Source organism: Rhinoderma darwinii, chromosome 3 (assembly GCF_050947455.1).
Source record: "Rhinoderma darwinii isolate aRhiDar2 chromosome 3, aRhiDar2.hap1, whole genome shotgun sequence".
Classification (NCBI taxonomy): domain Eukaryota; kingdom Metazoa; phylum Chordata; class Amphibia; order Anura; family Rhinodermatidae; genus Rhinoderma; species Rhinoderma darwinii.
This window is the reverse complement of record NC_134689.1, coordinates 287681490-287701315: the sequence shown is the minus strand read 5'-3', so window position 1 is coordinate 287701315 and position 19826 is coordinate 287681490. Positions and strand designations below refer to the sequence as shown.

General features: G+C 40.6%; 1 protein-coding gene across 1 annotated transcript in view; it reads left to right on the top strand.

Annotated features, from left to right (window-relative positions):
- MYEF2 (myelin expression factor 2) overlaps nucleotides 1–18557 on the top strand; it is a 36317-nt gene extending 17760 nt beyond the window's left edge. Inside the window, exons 2-18 of the mRNA XM_075858015.1 lie at nucleotides 2838–3040; nucleotides 4053–4105; nucleotides 5262–5269; nucleotides 5367–5460; nucleotides 6231–6422; nucleotides 6992–7145; nucleotides 7967–8016; nucleotides 8109–8169; nucleotides 9094–9195; nucleotides 9704–9757; nucleotides 9859–9930; nucleotides 16394–16498; nucleotides 16575–16673; nucleotides 17158–17226; nucleotides 17622–17818; nucleotides 17913–17964; nucleotides 18058–18557. Coding sequence (XP_075714130.1) covers nucleotides 2838–3040; nucleotides 4053–4105; nucleotides 5262–5269; nucleotides 5367–5460; nucleotides 6231–6422; nucleotides 6992–7145; nucleotides 7967–8016; nucleotides 8109–8169; nucleotides 9094–9195; nucleotides 9704–9757; nucleotides 9859–9930; nucleotides 16394–16498; nucleotides 16575–16673; nucleotides 17158–17226; nucleotides 17622–17818; nucleotides 17913–17964; nucleotides 18058–18221 — 1729 coding nt within the window. The 3' untranslated portion in view covers nucleotides 18222–18557. The remainder of the gene's footprint in view (nucleotides 1–2837; nucleotides 3041–4052; nucleotides 4106–5261; nucleotides 5270–5366; nucleotides 5461–6230; nucleotides 6423–6991; nucleotides 7146–7966; nucleotides 8017–8108; nucleotides 8170–9093; nucleotides 9196–9703; nucleotides 9758–9858; nucleotides 9931–16393; nucleotides 16499–16574; nucleotides 16674–17157; nucleotides 17227–17621; nucleotides 17819–17912; nucleotides 17965–18057) is intronic.
- The last annotated feature ends 1269 nt before the right edge of the window (nucleotides 18558–19826 follow it).

Sequence of the window (19826 nt, the reverse complement as noted above, 5' to 3'; positions counted from 1 at the left end):
CTGGGTGGGGAGTGGGTCATGATATCCTCTGCTACAACTGTGTGTATGGCATATAGATTGTCTGCTAGCAGATGTAGAACACACACAAACAGTTTCTGCCCTGTGTGGCAAATTTTCTGGATAACAAATATATACGGTCATTTCCCTGTATGGTGTAAGTTCGTTGGGGTCCTATTTCTGGACTGTTGTAATTGTTGAAAATGTGCAATAAAAAGTATTTGATTTAAAGAAAAAACCGTTACATTTATTCTGTGGGTCAATATGATTACAGCGATACCAAATATATCTAGGTGTTTTTTTTTCTATATTTCTCTACTTTTACAAGTAAAAACCTAAGTGTAAGTCGCCAAATTCCGAGAGCCATAACTTTTTTTCCCGTTAATTAAGTGGTATAAGGGCTTGTTTTTTGCGGGATAAGCTGTAGTTTTTAATACCGTTTTGGTGTACATGCGACCTTTTGATCACTATTTTTATTTCATGTTTTGTAGGAGATGAGGTCACCAAAAAATAAAGATTCTGGCGTCTAAATTTTTTATTTTTTTACGGCGTTCACCGTGTGGGTTAAATGATATATTGTAATAGTTCTGACTTTTACAGACGCGGCGATGCTAATTCTGATTATTTTTCTTACTGTGCTCCGGGGGGGAATTTTTTTTTATTTTTACATAAAAAAACACTTTTACTTTTTTTTTCTCTTTTTTTTTATTAGTCCCCCTAGGGGACTTCAACCGGCGATCGTTAGATCGCTTGCACGATATACTGCAATACTAATGTATTGCAATATATCGTGATTCTGACAGGCATCTATTAAGCCCTGCCGGAGGCAGCGCTTAATAGGAGCACCAAGATGACGGACCTGGGGGCCTTCATTAGGCCCCCAGGTAGCCATAGCAACCATCGCCCCCGCGATTGCGTTGCGGGGGGCGCGATGAGCTGTTAGAGGGGGTCACCCCTCTTTCTAACTACTTAAATGCTGCGGTCGGTATTGACCGCAGCATTTAACGAGTTAAACAAGCTGAAGCGCGATGCTGCTCGTTACTCTGAAGTGTCGGCTGTAACATACAGCCGGCATCGTATGGAGCGGGTTCACTCCGTGGGCCCGTTGCATACTTCCCCTACCCGACTTTGACGTATGGTTACGTCAAATGTCGGGAAGGGGTTAAATACTGAAAGGGATACTGTTGCTTCAACTATTGAGTGAAGGCTTTCCCAGTGGTTTGGCATACCTGCATCCTTGTATTGTTTGGATTTATTGCGGTGCAGCCATGTGGCTTGCTAGATTTTTCTGAACAGTTTGGCACGCTTGAGGCAAAAGCTGACAATTGTTCACTACACCACAGAGAACAGTTTTAGATTTTATGTTAAAAGTGGTTTTCAACCTTCTGACCACAGATGACCACCGGATAGGTCATCCATACATGATCTGTGGGAGTTAATCCGGATCCCGCACAGATCAGCTGGTCCGGTGCCTCCGTGCACCAGATGTACATGCCGGAAGCAGTTGGCTCTGGCCACTGAATAGCGGCCGAGCTGCAGCTCTGCTCCTATTCAAGTGAATAGGAGCAGAGCTGCAGCACGGCCGCTATGCTATCTGTGGAGCCAAATGCTTCCGGCTCCGTACATAGCATAATGGGCCATAACATCTGGTGCCCGCAGGCCACTGAAACGGCTGATCGATGCGGGGGTCAGTCGCACCTGCACCGATTTGTATACTGGTGGCCTATCTGGTGGATATTTCCTCTGTTGTCAGAAGGTGGAAAACCCCTTTAACTGGTTGCCGACACAGGACGAGTATGCTCGTCCTGAGCGGCGAGCACTTCGCGCATTAGGACGAGCATACTCGTCCTGTGTGACAGCCGTCCCTGCCGTCTCTGTGTGTGCGATCGAGAGCGGGGCAACGGCTGTAATACACAGCCACGGCCCCGCTCTGACAGCGGAGAGAAGAGAAACATCTTCTCTCCGCTGTTAACCCTTTGAACGCCGCGATGACAGCTGATCGCGGCGTTCAAGGAGAGGGGACTGCACATTGATCGCGTCACAGAAAATAACTGACGCGATCAAAGCCCATAACTCATATGGCCAGACAGCCAAGGGTCCAGTGAAGGACCCCAGAGCTGTCTGAACATATTTCCTGTTGTTAGGGCATACTGAGGTATGCCCTAACAACTGCCTGTGTACAATCAGTAACAGGCTAATGTACTGGCATATAGATCTATGCCAGTACATTGCAGTTACAAAATAAAAATCAAAATGATAAATCCCTTTATGGGATTAAAAAAAAAAGTTAAATGAATGTAAAAAAAAATAATGGTAAATAAATAAATAGTAAATAAAATACACATTTTTTATAATAAATCAACTTTTTAAAATCTAAGTCCCAAAACATGAAATAATATAGACATATTTGGTATCGCCACGACCGTAACAACCTGTACAACAAATTTATACCATTATTTATTATGATCGGTGTATGGTGTAAAAAAATAAAATATTAAAACTGCTGCACAACTGCTTTTTTTCTGCATTTTAATCTAATTAAAAATGTATAGAAATTAAACGATAATGTATTTGTACCAAAAAATGGTACGTACATAAAGTACAACTCGTCCCGCAAAAAACAAAGTCTCATACAACTACGTCGTACAAAAAATAAAAGCGTTCTGAGCATCGGGATGCAAAGAGGGAAATGTAAAAAAAAATTGCTCTGTCCTCAAGGCTAAAATTGGCCGTGTCCTTAAGGGGTTAAGGAAGGATTTATATTAAGTTTTGGTGAATGGTGGAGTGGTATTGGATAAGATGACAAACACTCATGTGCATCGATTTGTTTTCCCTAACAGAGAAAATGAAGAGTCCAATAAAGACGATAAGCCACTAAAGGAAAAATCTGGGGTTAACAGAAAGGGGAGCAGATTCCATCCATATGGGAAAGATAAATCAGTCTCTGGTGAGAAGAAGGGGCAGAGTCGGAATAGGGTGTTCATCAGCAATATTCCTTATGACATGAAGTGGCAAGCCATCAAGGACCTCATGAGGGAGAAAGGTAAATGTTGGCTCTGTAATAAATGCGCATTCCCAGCTTTCTTTTTTTTTTTTTTTTTTTTCTTTAACTGTTTCCAAAGTCTTGATGCAGCAGGTAACCCAGGTAAAGTACCTAATTTTATATAGTAATCAAAAAGCCAGCTAATTGAAAAGCATTGGCTTAAAAAAAGTGGCATTTAATGTACTGCCGTTTCTATGAGTGAACAGGCCAATTATGTAAAATGTTCTGATAAACGTAAAAGCAGTGATTGCTTGTTTGTCATGTAGTGATATATTGTAAGGGGCAATTTTGGTGATATTGTTTCCAATGCAAAAGACTGTCGTTGTGCAGTTCTTGTTTAGTGCCTGTTGCAGTTGTGAAATTGGCTTAATCACTACCAAATTTGGGTTGGGTGGGATTTATTTGCCATACCTGATTTTTAGTGGAAATTGCTAAAAGCCAAAATGTAAACTTTGGTGTCACGGTAGCGTGTTCAACATTGTAATATTTGTAATTGTCTTTTGGTGTCTCTGTTGTAAGGTGACATGACTATTTGATTGGTTTTATTCACTGTATTCCTTTGCTTGTAGCTTGCTGTGAAACACATTGATTTTGTTAATTTGGATCTTAAGACAATCTTTACCATTGAAGACATTCAGGTAGAAAGTCACCTTAAAACAGCTGTTGTCAGTCGGATGACAAACTTTTTTACTTTAACGTTCTAATATTTATCTTAAAGTTGTTTCCGGACTATTTTCACATCTGAATTTGTTCACCAACTATATCATACCAAATAACCCTACATCCAGTAATGAGGTGTAAAATCTGGTAGATTGTATTGCTCTCGACAATGTGGCTGCTTTGCAATCTTGACAAGTAGCTAAATGACCATAGCCATTGGTATGTTGGTGTCTGAGTATTGGTGAATAATAGGTCATTTGTTCTGTAGAGCTGTGCACAGGGCACAGTAAAGAAAGTTACTGGTGTTAAATGCTTTGTTTCTTGGTATTTTCCCTTTGTATGTCTTATGTAGTTGGTGAGGTTACATACGTGGAGCTCTTTAAGGATGCTGAAGGAAAATCAAGGGTAAGTGCCGTGGGCAACAAGCTGTTTGAGGTGTAAAGTCCCTCATCAGTTTTCACTGTACAAGTTTTTATTTGGAAAGTAAGTTTCATTTTCCTATACTGTATTGCAGTATGAATGTTTCAAGGCTCACAGCCTGCTACTCCATCCAAATTACATGAGGTTGCATTTCCATTGTTTCCAAGCATTCTCTTGATCAATTCTTGTTTGCTGCTAAAAGCTCAATGCAGACGTATGTAAGGTTCTGTATACTGGTCCTTTAACTTGTTCTTTGCTAAAATTCACTGGCAAATCTGACAGTTATCGGGATTGTACTGACTTTGTCTAGAATATATTTTTGAAATGCCTGTTGTGGCTTGCGGGGCTGCGCAACTGTCAGTGCTGTAAATGTTTTGAGTCATTGAGCTAGACTCTTAAATTGAAACTGAATAAACTGGTTAAGGCTTACATTTTTCTGATGAGACAAGTGAGTCATTGGGTTTGGTTTAGGAGACTAATCTGTATCCCGCGATAATTTTTATTTTTGGAGCTTTTACAATTTTATACACTTATTAATGCTGAAACCTGTACTTTTTTACAATATGGATTTTGAATTTGGATGCTACAATTGTATAAAGCATAAATAAATCAAATAAAATGTGACAAATTTGTAATTGGCAAAAGGCCCATTTTAAATAGTAATTTTATAGTAATAGTGTAGCAAAGTTTCTCTAGTTAAAAGGGTCTTCCACGTTCTGACAACCTATCCACCGAATTGGTCATCCGTATATGATCTGTGCGTGTCTTTGACACCCAGACCGCCACTCCAGCTGCCTCTGGGCACTGGATAATATTGCCGAAAGCAGATGGCTCCGGTCAAAGAATAGTGGCCGAGCTGCAACTCTGCTGAATGGCCGCTGTTCAGTGGTCAGAGCCATCTGCTTCCGGCTCCAACTACTGTATACCGTTCCAAACATCCGCTGCACGGAGGCAGCTGAAGTGGCGAATTGACGCGGGGTCCTGATTATCAGGCTGGTAGGTCATCGGTTGTCAAAGTGGACAACCTCTTTAATTGTAACTGTTCATTCTTTGACCAATTAGTACCACATGTATTGATGTACTAATTATCTTCTTGTTTTTTTTATTTTTAATTTTTTTTCATGGGACGTGTTGGATGTAGGGTTGTGGGTAAGTGTTTTCACCTGTTTACTGGTTTACTTTTTACAAGTTTGTTTTGATAGAGATGCCTAACATAGAGAACTAACATTTTATTTTTCTCTCGCAGTGTAGTGGAATTTAAAGATATGGAATTTGTAACGAAGGCCATTGATGTAATGAATAAACATGATCTAAATGGAAGACCCCTTAACATCAAAGCAGTAAGGACTTGTTATCTGTTTTCATTAAAGTAAATGTTCGTAATTGTTTAGCAACTGTAAAATGAAGACCTCTTCTAAAATAATTTTCAAGAGTACACGGATCTTCAGATTACCATTCCCTGTAATCTGGTCCCTGGAATAGAGCTTCTCACCAGGTCTCATGTTATCCCCGGCCCCCTTTTAATGTTTATTAAATCTGGTATATTTTTCTGGATGGAAATCTTGCACACAGTACAGTAGCTCTAACTGGCTTGAATCCCCACAGGGGACATTCAGGAAAATCTGTCCCAGTATGTCTGTTTCTGTTACCTCTGTAATGCAGCATGCTATGGTTTTCTGTACAAAATTTGAGGCACGCAGCGGTTACAGTATGGGCCCATAGCAGATGATGGTTGCTGTATTACAAATCTGTACAACACAACAAAATCTGGCCATGTACATTTTACTAGTTTATTGGAAGTTGGGAGATATTGCCTCTACCACGCAGAAATGTAGAGTTCTGTGGGTTGTTTTTTTTTGATTGATCATCATAAGAACATTTATGATATTTGTGCCCAAGTGTTAGGCTGCGTTCCCATGCTGTGGCGGCTGCATGTGTGCGAAACTACGCTTAGTGCCAAAAGATGCGTTACTTTGCCGCAATACCACAGTATCACCGGCCAAATCGTCCGGCCGTTGACCACTGCACATGGCGTGGCACCATCCGCGTGCAGCTTCCGCAACGTGGTAGTGCACAGTTACATTTATTTAACGTTTTATTTGTCTTGTAGGATCCAGATGGAGAGCATGCACGCAGAGTTCTGCAGCGTGGTGGAGGTCCGTTTCCTGGGGGTCATAATGCAGAAATGGGTCCTGGCCTAATGAATCTACCTCCTTCAATAGTTAACAATCCTAACATCCCGCCTGAAATAATCAGTGCATTAAGAGCTGGAAGACTTGGAACAACCGTTTTTGTCGCAAATGTATGTGTTACTTTGCTCTTTATCTTTAAAATGGGGGTTGTAAGGAAATACGGCATATACTCCTTTTTTTTTTTTTTTTTTTTTTTTTTTTTTTAATTCATAAGGTTGTAGTCTGTTTACAAAGGTGCATTGTATCCAGGTGACTAGCGTACATACCAATATTCTAATGTCTGTCTGCTTATGTCTACTTCTATGTATACTAAAGCATAAACTTTCTCATAGGGTGCTATTCACATCTGCATTGGAGGCTCAGTCAGGGGCCTTTGTCATTTTTGACATACAAAGTAGCACCGCATACCGTGCTATTTTATCCAGCAAAATGAAATAACTCGTTAGACAATGGTATGTCATGTGACAGATCCAGTATTCTCGTCGTTCTCCTGTGACTGTCTAGAGCGGAACCTGAGATGCAGATGTGAACACAGCCTAAGGCGTCTGACTACATGTTGGAGCAGCTGCGACTGATAACACTTTTATCAGACTTTCCAATTTATGAGCCCAGCTAGTAACTGCGGTTTGCAGTATTAAGCAAAAATTACTTACCATTGGATTTCTCCTTCTCTTTACAGCTTGATTTTAAAGTTGGTTGGAAGAAACTTAAAGAAGTATTCAGCATCGCTGGAAATGTGAAAAGGGCAGATATAAAGGAGGACAAAGATGGCAAAAGCCGTGGAATGGGAACAGTCACCTTTGAACAAGCGATTGAGGCAGTGCAAGCGATCTGTATCCTTTATGCTGTTAAATCTTATTTGGGTAATAGCAAGTGGGCAGTGGTGTTAGAGGTAATTTATTATGAGTATGTTCTTGAATAGTTCAGGTGAGACCATTTGCGTTCTTAAAGAAGCACTCCACTTTTTTTTTTATTGCACCCTCTGTACATTGGTGTTTCAGTGGGGAGCTGTGTGCAGAAATACTTACCGATCCCCGCATCTTTTTTTATTTTTCGGGTCCAGCGCTGCTCACGTGATCTTCCCTCTGACTTGTCTGGGGTCACACTGCTTTTGATTAAACTGGAACTCAGGCTCTCAATGCAATACTATGGGTGCCAGAACGAGGCTCCATAGGAATGCATTGAGAGCCTCACTTCTGGCTTTCTGCTTCGGCTATTCCAGGTCAGAATGAAGATCACTTGAGCGGCGCTGGACCTAAAAAAACTGCAAGATGCGGAGATCGGTAAGTGTTTCTGCACACAGCACCCCACTGAAACACTAATGTACAAATGGAGGGTGCAATTAAAAAAAAAGTGGAATGCTTCTTTAAATCTATGATTTGGATAAGTAAATATGCTCGTTATTTACAACTTTAACAATTAAGGGCTATGTAACCACTTTTTTTTTTTTTTTTAATGAAAAGGTTTGTCTGCTCCTTTTACCCCTCTTTTGCATATATTTTCCAATGCAGAACAGTAGGTTTATGTTTGTTTTCCCTTTTATATATGCCAATGTATATTGGCTGTTACCAACTCACTCTTAAATGCACATTTTACCGGGCAAATGAACTACAAGTCACTGCAGTGTAACTATTCCTTAACTAGTTTCTCACAGCTATGTTCAATGGACAGTTTTTGTTCGATCGTCCTATGCATGTAAAAATGGTAAGTAAGTTTGACGCCGAATACAGGACATGAAAGATCTTTCAAATGCCCTAGACGGTAATATTTGTAATTTTTTTTTTTCGTTCGATTAGGACGACAAATCCCTTCCGCCAGATGACTTCCATGCCATGGAAAAAGCACCTCAGTTACCTCGTAAGTAGAAGATAGGATTGGTGTTCATTGCTTCTTGTGGATACACTGTGAAACTATTTAAGGAGGCTCTGTCACCAGATTATAAGTGCCCGATCACCTACATAATGTGATCGGCGCTGTAATGTAGGTAACGGCAGTGTTTTTTTATTTAGAAAAACCATCTATTATCACAAAGTTATGACCCATTTTTAGATTTATGCTAATTACTTTCTTAATGCCCAACTAGGCGTGTTTTTACTTTGGTCAGCGTCATACTCTTCTCTCCACAACGCCCACTTGGTCAAAAGTAAAACACGCCCAGTTGGGCATTAAGAAAGTTATTAGCATAAATCTAAAAATAGGTGATAACTTGGTGAAAATAGATTTGTTTTTCTAAATAAAGAACACGGCTGTCACCTACATTATAGCGCCGGTCACACTATGTAGAAGGTAGGCCACTTATAATGTGGTGACAGAGCCGCTTTAATCCCTTTTTGTCAGTCAGTGGCCCACTGACCAAGCGTTAGTGTCCATTTTGTGGGTACAGTAGCTTTATGGCATCTTACAGATGTACAAATTTCATTAGACCTGGTGAATGATTTTAAATGCTGACCAATATGTGTATATTGCAAGAGTATTACAAATTTACTTTAGAAATAGATGAACGAATGGGCATAAAAGAGAAAAATGCGCTTGTCGATGGCAAGTTTTTTAACTTTATTTATTTTGCTCTCATTTTAATGTCTTATGTTTGATCAAATTATAGCTGGGAGTTGAAAGTGATCTAGCTGCTTTGTCATGGCAAAATGTCCTGGTCTTAAACATAGATACATTGGCCATGTGTAAGGTGGCAGATTGAGTATCTTGTTTAGTTAAAAAAAAAAATAATAATTTTGTTGGCCATGATCTTTAATTATGACCTGTATAACGTTTTATTTTTTCAAGGTGGATTAGGAGGTATAGGTATGGGACTTGGACCCGGTGGACAGCCAATTAGTGCAACACAGATCGGGATGGGAGGTGGAATGGGCAGCATGGGCCCATCAGGCAAGTATATAGCACTATTCAAGCCCAAAAACATTTTAAAAGAAACTGTTTTTAATTTATTTATTTTTCATCAAGCTTTAAAGGGAACGTGTCCTGTAATTTTAGGTACATTAATTGTGTTTATATAGATAAATAATTTAGGATCTTTTTTGCATGATGGTGTACAGCCTTTCTCGTAGAGACAAGGGAGTGACAGTGGAGATGCGCACATAGCCTTGTCTGTTTATATAGTGTTGTTATCCTACCATATATAGGCTTCCAGTGATACAATAGAACGCCTATTGTGTGCGTTGCATGTATACAGCAAAGCTTACAGATGAGCTGTAGAGAATAGGAAATATCAGCTTATTGTGACTGCACTCCAGTGTGAAAACTGAAATACATAGTATTTTACTTATTTTTTTGCGTGGATAGCCCAATACCACAAAAAAAAAAAAGCCCTCATAAAAACAATGTGTATAATAGCCTGATTTAAATGTCATTTTCTGACAATACATTCCTTCTTAAGGTATGGACGGCCCTGGCCCTGGGCCTGGCTTTGGTGGAATGAGTAGAATGGGAGGTAAGTGATAATCATCTGACTACTTTAAATTTGTTTTCCAATAATAGTTAACCCCTTCATAAAATGTGCATTTTTTTTCTTTTTTTTTTTCCCACCGCCAGCTGCTAGTGGATTTGGTGGCATGGATGGAATAAGTAACATGTCAGGATTTAGTGGAGTGAGCCGGATGACAGGTATGTGGTCCATGTAGAAATATACAAAACTATTATTGCTTTCTCAAAAAATCAATCATCAAAACTGTACAGCCCAAAAAAAAAAAAACAGATCCGGATGCTGGAAAATATTAGATGTGCAACTATTTAGATTTTCTACTCCGTTAGATGAGACACCGACCCACCCCCACCCCCTTCCTTATAAGCGACAATCAAAAAAACACTTATCCCTTTCAATTGGTTAAGAGAGTGTAACAAAAAAAAGCTCCTGTATCAAACAAGCCCCCACCCACGTAGTCACTAAGGCTGTACAGGGCAGAGAGCACCATAACAAGCTGCTACATTTAACCTCTTCGGGACAAAGCCATTTTTGGATTTTTCGTTGATCACTCCCAGCATTCAAAGAGCCATAACGTGTGTTTTTGTTTTTTTTAAACGTTAATAGAGCAGTGTGAGGGCCTATTTTTTTTTTGTGGGGGGGAGTTGTAGTTTCTTTTGGTACCATTTATAGTTCCATATAATGTACTGGGAAAGCGGGCTGAATTTGAAAAAAAACTGAATCCTCAATTTGTTTTTTTTTTGGTTTTGTTTTTACGGCTTTCAGCGTGTGGTAAAAATGATAATTTATCTTTATTCTGTGGCTCAATACGATTACGGTGATACCTAATTTATAGTTTTGTTTTTTTTAATATATTTTACTACTTTTATTGATCATAAACGCTTTGTTTAAAAAAAAAAAAAAAGTTGCCACAACTTTTTTTTGTTTCCCCCACCGGTTGAGCGGTGTGAGGGCTTATTTTTTCCGTGACGAGCTGTATTTATCATCGGTACCATTTTTTTGTTACGTATAACTGATCACTTTTTATTCAATTTTTTTGACAGCTAAGTTGACCAAAAACTACGGTTTTGCCATTTTTATTTTATACGGCGTTCACTGTGCTCATTAAATAACTATTGTAATAGTTCAGACTTTTACGGACGCAGCGTTACCAATTTTGTTTACTCTTTTTATTTCATTATCGTTAGATCGCTGGTACAATATACTGCAAATCTAATGTATTGCAGTATATCGTCATTTTTACAGGCATCTGTTAAGCAGGGTTTAGCAGAGGCAGAGAGAAGGCAGCCCTGGGCTGCCATAACTGTAGTCAACCCCTGATCTCACGGGGGGGGGGGGGTGATGAGATTTCGGTAGGGGCTGCCCCCTCTTTAACACCTCAAATGCTGTAGTCAATCGTGACCGCAGTATCTGAGGTGTTTAACAGCGCGATCGCTGATCCCGGCTGTCCGCTGTCAGCCGACACCCGCAGCATATAGAGTGCTCTCCAAACATCAACCCCCGCACCCGGACCTAATGGCACATCCGGGTTAAAGCTGTAATGTATAAGCCCTAGTCAGTAACCGAGACAGCGTTAATACATGAGGCCCTAACTGTGCAAAACGGTCTGTTGCCCATAGCAACCAGAACTCTGCTTTCATTGTTCCAGAGAAGTTTAAAAAATGAAAAGCTGACCTCTGATTTCTTTTATATATGAAACAAATAGTTTTCAGTCCGGTTTGATAAGATGGCCAATAGTTTTACATTGCCCCAAAGTTCTAATTGGTGGGGGGGGCCGGGCTGCGGGAAGAAAGATCTTCGTAGTGGTGAAAACTAATACTTTTTTTTCTCCTTTTACTACATGGAGACTTTTTTTGTTGTGCAACTTTCACATTTAACCCCTTCCCGGCATTTTTTGTAAGTATACATCATGGAAAGCCAGTGCTTCCCGTAAAATGTCGTGTACTTACGACAAATGCATTGCACCGGCTCAGAAGCGGAGTCGGTGCCATCATCCCCGGATGTCAGCTGTATCTTACAGCTGACATCCAGCTGTAACAGTGGGGACCGAAGTTGTCTTCGATCCCTGCCATTTACCACTTAAATGCAGCCATCAAAAGCGATCGCTGCATTTAAGGTGTTTGCAGCTCATCTGCACCCCAGCAATGAAATCGCCGGGGTGTCAGTGGCTGCAATGGCAACCGGAGGCCTAATACTGGATTCTCAGTGTGCCTGACACACAAAACTTCCAGCCCCCGCCCAAAGGTGGTGCCTAAAAGTCTTCCCGGCAAGATGGCGCAGGCTCGGGAGATGAGCCGCCGTCATCAGCGGTATGTTACAGCTGACATCCACCTGTAACGGCAGGAACCGGAGCTAGCTCTGACCCCCGTCATAGGTAGTGCAATGTATTAGAAAAAAAAAAAATCTGACAGTTGGACCTTCAAGTCCCCTAGTGGGACTAAAGTAAAGTGTAAAAAAAAATAAAAGTTTCACGTAATAAAATAAATCGCCCTTTTTTCCCATATCAAGTCCTTTCGTATTGAAAAAAAAAATAAACCATACATATTTGGTATCGCTGTAACCGGAACGGCCTAAACTATAAAAATATTATTCTATTTATTCCACGCGGTGAACGGCGTAAAAAAAAAAAAAAAAGTAGAATACTATACCAGAATTTCTGTTTTTTCGGTCACTTTGCCCTACAAAAATTTAAATAAAGTGACCAAAAAGTCGCATGTATCCAAAAATGGTGCCTATAAAAATTATTAGCTCATCTCACAAAAAAGTCCTCACACCGCTCCGCCGACTAAAAAAATTAAAACGTTATGGTTCTCACATGGCGACAGAAAGACATTCTTTTTACAAAAGTAGTTCTATTGTGCCAAAAGTTGTAAAACATAAAGTTCTATAAATAGGTACCGCCGGAATCGTACTGACCCGCAGAATAAAGGTAACATGTAATTTATAATGCGTGGTGAAAGCTGTATAAAAAAAACTGTCAGAATTGCTGTTTTTTGGTCACCTTGCCTCTCAAAAAATAGGATAAAAAGTCGCATGTACCCCAAAATTGTACCAATAATAACTACAGCTCATCCCACAAAAAAAAAAACAGCCCTCATACCACTAAGTCTATGAAAAAATAAAATCAGTTAAGGCTCCAATAAGTCATGAAATAAAAATGTGGTTGTGTAGATCAATGGGGAACATTTCGTCTGTTTCAAGAGGCCATTTATCGGGGCCCTAAAATTAGGGAACCAGGAAGGGGAGGGCCCAAACATATCTGCTGGAAGCGAGGGTGCCCGTATTATACCAGGACAACACTTCCCAGCAGAATTCCCGAAACTGCAAAGGTGCGGAGTGTGGACCAAATGGGGGATGAGAGAGAGAGAGGACACATTTATCAGTGTGACACCGGCCTGTGCAGAAAGGATTATTCACAGCGTAACACACATATATGGATTATTTTGTTTACCCCATTATTATACCCCCTGACTATTCCCCTGATGTACTCTGCCAGCTTACATGTACCCCCACATTATAAACTGAAATACCAGTAATACTCAAACAAATCTACTACCAGGCAAAATCTACGCTTCAAAAGCCAAATGGCGCTCCCACCCATTTGAGCCCTACAATGTGACCAAACAGCAGTTTACTTCCACATATATGGCACCGCCATACCCAGGAGAACCCTTTTAACAATTTTTGGGGTGTCTGGTGGCATAAGCTGGGCACTACATATTTGCCACTGAATTGGCATACCTGGGGAAAAATTTAAATTTTTACGTTGCACCATCCGCAGCGCAATCCTTTTATGGAAAAGACCTGTGGGGTGAAAATGCTAGCTACACCCCTTAATAAATGCCTTGAGGGGTGTAGTTTCTAAAATGGGGTCACTTCTGGGGGGTTTCTTTCATTACTTCACATCAGAGCCCTGCAACTGTGAACCAATACTTTACCATGCGAAGTTGAGGCCTAATTTGGCGACATACTCTTTCACTCCTGAGCCCTGTCGAATGTCCAGGCAAAAGATTAGGGCCCCATGTAGGGTAACTCTAAAACCGGGAAACACCGCATAATAATTAGAGAGCTGTCTTATGGTGGCACAAGCTGGGCACCATATATTGGCATATCTATGGAAAAAAATCCCATTTTCACTCGATGTTGCAAACACCTGCAGGGTCAACATGCTCACTACACCCCTAGGTGAATACCTTGAGGGGGTGTAGTTTCCAAAATGGGGTCACTTATGGGGGATTTCCACAGTTTTGGTCTCACAGGTGTTTTGCAAATGCTACATAGCGAGTAGAAACGAATACAGCAAAATCTGTACTCTGAGCGCCATTTGGCTTTCGTTCCCTTCTGAGCCCTGCTGTGTGTCCAAAAAATTAGTTTGACCACATATGGGGTAGTGCCGTACTCGGGAGAAATTGCTTTATAAATGTTGGTTCTTTTTCTCCTTTTTTATTTTTTGAGAAAATGAAAAATTTTGCGCTAAAGCTACGTCTTATTGGAAATAAAATTCAAATAAAATATATGAAACCGCTTTGGGGACAAAATGCTCACTACATCCCTAGATTAATTCCTCAAGTGGTGTAGTATCACAAATAGAGTCCCTTTTGGGTAGTTTCCACTGTACTGGTACCTTAGGGGCTTTGCAAAAGCGACATGGTGTCAAGAAACCAATCCAGCAAAATCTGTGCCCAAAGCCAAATGGTGCTCCTTCTCTTCTGAAACCTGCCGTGTGCCCAAACAGATTATGCCCACATATGGGGTATTTCCGTGCTCCCGAGAAGGTGCTTTACAAATGGTAGGTTCTTTTTTTCCTTTGTTGAGAAAGTGAAAAATTTTGAGCTAAAGCTACATCTTATTGAAGGAAAAGGATTGTTTTTATTTTCACTGCCCAATTCTAATAAATTCTATGAAACACCTGTGGGGTCAAAATGATCACTACACCCCTAGATGAATTCCTCAAGGGCTGTAGTTTCCTAAATGGAGTCACTTTTTGGGCGTTTTCACCGTTTTGGTCCCTCAGGGGCTTTGCAAATGCGACATGGCCTCCGCAAACCATACCTGCTAAATTTGAGCTCAAAGCCAAATGGCGCTCTTTCCCATCTAAGCCCTGCCGTGTGTCCAAACCAGAGGCGTAGCTAGGTTCTCCTGCACTCAGGGCAAAGATTCAGATTGGCGATTTCCCGACATCTCCTTCCCCCTCGCCATGTTTGCTTTCTCTACCAATCAGTGAGGTGTAATTTTTTCTCCAATTTTTTTTAATGTAACTAGAGTATTAAAGCATCTCTACATTTTACAAGCGATATAGTTATATAATGTAACATAAAAATAAATTAAAAGAAAATAAATTAAAGGTGCCACACACAGCCCCTCTCTTGTAGATAATGCCACACAGCCCCCTTGTAAATAGCGCCACACAGCCCCCCTTGTAGATAGTGCCACACACAGCCCGCTGCCCCTTTGTAAATAGTTCTTCACTCCCTTTACCACATAAAGTGAAACATGTCAGATTTGAAAAATGAGGCTCTGTCAGGGAGGTCAAAAGTGGCTAAAGAGGGAAGGGGTTAAAGAGGCTCTGTCACCAGATTTTGCAGCCCCTATCTGCTATTGCAGCAGATCGGCGCTGCAATGTAGATTACAGTAACGTTTTTATTTTTAAAAAACGAGCATTTTTGGCCAAGTTATGACCATTTTCGTATTTATGCAAATGAGGCTTGCAAAAGTACAACTGGGCGTGTTGAAAAGTAAAAGTACAACTGGGCGTGTATTATGTGCGTACATCGGGGTGTGTTTACTACTTTTACTAGCTGGGCGTTGTGTATAGAAGTATCATCCACTTCTCTTCACAACGCCCAGCTTCTGGCAGTGCAGATCTGTGACGTCACTCACAGGTCCTGCATCGTGTCGGCACCAGAGGCTACACTTGATTCTGCAGCAGCATCAGCATTTGCAGGTAAGTAGCTACATCGACTTACCTGCAAACGCCGATGCTGCTGCAGAATCATCTGTAGCCTCTGGTGCCGACACGATGCAGGACCTGTGAGTGACATCAGTGCTGCACTGCCAGAAGCTGGGCGTTGTATCATCCACTTCTCTTCACTTCTATACACAACGCCCAGCTAGTAAAAGTAGTAAACACGCCCCGATGTACGCACATAATACACGCCCAGTTGTACTTTTACTTTTCAACACGCCCAGTTGTACTTTTGCAAGCCTCATTTGCATAAATACGAATATGGTCATAACTTGGCCAAAAATGCTCGTTTTTAAAAAATAAAAACGTTACTGTAATCTACATTGCAGCGCCGATCTGCTGCAATAGCAGATAGGGGCTGCAAAATCTGGTGACAGAGCCTCTTTAAACTATAGAGGGTCTGCTGCCTTCTCAAGAGTGAGTTACATGCATCCTCTAAAATTTAACTATTGAACTACAGATGCAGTCTAAAGTCATACTACAGAAAGTCTCCATGTAGCCCCTGTATAACTTTGAGTAGAAAAAAAGTTTTAGCAGTCTAACAGCACTAAATTTGCTGAAGTCATTAAGGGGATGGGGTGTTTAAAACTTTCCCTAATTTAAAAATATGATGCAATTGAAAAATTATTTTCGTTGTCCTGTTAACTGATATTTTTGTTGAATGTTTTGTTTTTATGTAGGAATGGGTGGTGTTGATGACTTCAGGGGCAGTATAGGATCTGGTATGAGTGGAAGCATGTCTAGCAGCATGGCAGGCATGGGAAGCATGGCAAGCAGTATGGGAGGTAAGGTGCACAGAATTAAAGAGAACTACTTGGATGTACAAAGATCATTTCATTTAACGCATGCTGTTTAATTTAGACATGTACAGAGGAGGCATGGGAAGCAGCATGGACAGAGATTTCACTCGAAGTGACATTGGCATAAGTCGTGGTTTTGGAGATTCATTTGGAGGAATGAGTAAGTCTACGTCGTACCTGAATGTTCTTAAAGACAGATGTGTAATCCAGATTTACTAGAACTAATTTTGGTGTAGTATTTGGCATGCATTCATATGTAATGCAAGATGAAGTGACATGGGCCCAATTTCCTTCTCTGGTTACTTCAGCTAATCTGTTCTACAAAACCTCCAGCAGGGAGACCTCTCATTGTCCTCCATCAAATGAATAAATGTTTGAAAATATATATTTTATTTTTCAATATTTTACTGTGGACTGATAGTCATATTGTAGAAAGACTAGATATGCTGACCCAGCATGGTCACCTGCTAGTTGTGGCACTTGTTGCAAGGCAAAAATCTGAACTTAGTCACTGGCCATGCAAAATTATTTGTTTATGGTGTTGCCATGCTTGTCCTTGAATGTGCATCCAAAATAGTTGCAGTAAGGCTCGCTCTTGGTCCTCTAAATCCTTGTTTATAGTGTGTTTGTGATTCTCTCAATAGGTAGTGCCATGGTTGGCAGCTTTGGTGGGATGGGCTCCTCTTCACTTGGCCCTCTAGGATCTGGCATGAGTAAGTTCTGACTCACATTTGGATTTTTACAGCCTGTCACTAAAATGCTGTTTTTCGGTCTCTGGATTATACAGTATGATATCTCCAATGATTATATAAGAACGATTCTGCTCTGACTTTCATCCAGTAACTTGCACTGCAGCTGTCCTGATTTATCTATGTATTGATAGTAGTCGCATATGCCAAGCTGTAACCATTATGAATGTCTAGAACCTTCACTGCTACTCGGCCAGCCCTTTTAGATTTTCTCTTCAAAGGAAATTAATATAAAAGCTATAACTTCATTGTCTACAAGGAAGCATATCATAAACAAATACTGATCAAACCACAAAGACTGAAGTATTAAATATTTATGGTACCATGTAAGTAACCTTATTTCAACATTTATTTTTTAGGCTCGGGAATGAGTGCTGTGAATAGCATGAGCATGGGTCTCGGCATGGACAGAATGAGCTCCAGTTTTGACCGTATTGGAGGTGGTTTGGACAGAACCATGGACATGGATCGGGGATTTGGAGGGTTTGGCTCCACTCCACTAGGAAGTGGCTTAAGAGACCGGGGAAATAAAGGATGTCAAATATTTGTTAGAAATGTAAGGATTTGCCAATTGTTTATTATAAGATATTAATGTATTTATACTTTTTTAGGGTTCTTAAAATTCTATATTGTTTTTTCTTCACTTTTAGCTCCCATTTGACCTGACCTGGCAAAAACTGAAGGAGAAGTTCAGTCAGTGTGGTAAGTTTAAACTATGATTTAAGTCTGTCTTTGTTCTGATATTTGGTTCAAATATTTAACTGGATTACAATTGTTAACTATTATTTTCTGCAGGTCGGGTTATGTTTGCAGAGATAAAAATGGAGAATGGCAAATCTAAAGGCTGCGGAACTGTAAGATTTGACTCTCCAGAAACTGCAGAGAAGGCATGCAGGCTAATGAATGGAATAAAAATCAATGGTAGAGAAATTGATGTCCGCTTAGATCGTAATGCATAATTCCTCATTTTGTCTAGTGGCATTCCCACATTTGTTCAGTCCTTTTCGTAAATACATTTTAGTAAATGTTAGAGCAGAAAAGGCTTGCTTTTACGTGCAAGCCCATGCTAGTGTGGTGTTTAATGTATTTTTTGTTATATATTTTGATTTTTAAACACCATGTCTCTAGTCATTCAGTTTATATGAATTGACTTACTGTTTTTAATAAAGCCAATTTCTCACAGCTAGTTTGAAAGTCTACATTGTGGGGTTCTAATGCTGTATATTGTTTTTGATCGCTCCAGCACAGTCCAAATCCCCCATATTGACAAAATTAAAATCTGTGAAAATGGTAAATGTTGGTCTGTCTGTTTCTTACCATTTTACACGTGGCTAGATGTGATTTGAATAGAACAATGTTTTTAACTGGTGTGACGAATAAACTTGGCCACTAGAGATCGGTGAAGATCAGGCAATGAGTGTTAAAATGGGGATCTGTATTAAAACCTTTCAGCTTAAATTGTATTATTATGATAAATGCAGCTCTCAGGCCTTATTCACACAAACATATAGGTCCGTCTGCTGTCAGTTAAAACAGACCGCACACAGACCTATGCAATTTAATGGGGCTATTCAGACATTCAGGAGTTTTCACGCAGCGTGTTTCTACTGTGTGAAACTCTGCATGTCCTATTCTAGTCTGTTTTTGTGGACCACGCGACATTGAAGTCTTCAGGTGTGTCAAAATCAGTCGACTATGCTATTGATTCCGTCAAAACGACGAATCCTTGCACAGCAGAGACAAATGGAAACAATGGGCACCGGATCAGTCACCATTGAAATCAATGGTGATGGAAACCTATGGTTTCAGTTTCTCTCAGGGCTCAGTTCCAACGGAAAGCTCAGTTGAAACGGAGCCCTAGCACAGATGTGAACAAAGCCTAAGAACAACAATGAATATTGGAGGACACAAAAGTACCCTGTTCTGTACAGGACATTATGTTACAAGGCTTAGGGGGAAAAAACACAGAATCTTTTCCCTCCATGAGAACATAAGTCTTATCAAGGTAATGGGAAAACCCCAGATAGAAAGATTGGTATTGCTAAGTTCTTTAAGAGGAAATATCCATTTGATGAAGAGGTCTGCAGAGATGGGGATAATTCCCCTAGACTTGACGCCCCAGTGGCAAAAATATCTAGGAAGAGTGCTCTTCCTTTGAGCGTCTAGGTTCCTTATCCGATCCTATGGATAGGAAGGCAGATTACCTCAAAAGGGCCTGGGAGGGAGTTCCGATTCCAGCGCTGGTGATGCAGGATGCAGGAGTCTGAGCTACCGCGCTGGCTGATTAGCCAATTCGATGGCGCACATCGTGCCACCGTAAACATCCCTGCTGACAGCCTAGACTCTTGACTGTGTATGGAGAGATATCTCCTCTGGAGTGCCCAAAAGTCACATACCCTTTTGGAATATTCCCAGCGGCCGCCTGTGATTCCTGCCAACTCTTCTCCCCCACTATACACTCAAGAGGAGCCTCCACCACAGGCATCCATAACTCCTATAATGCCTGCAGACACTGTCCACCAACACCCTGATGGATTATGTGGAACTTGCACAGGAGGTGGCTA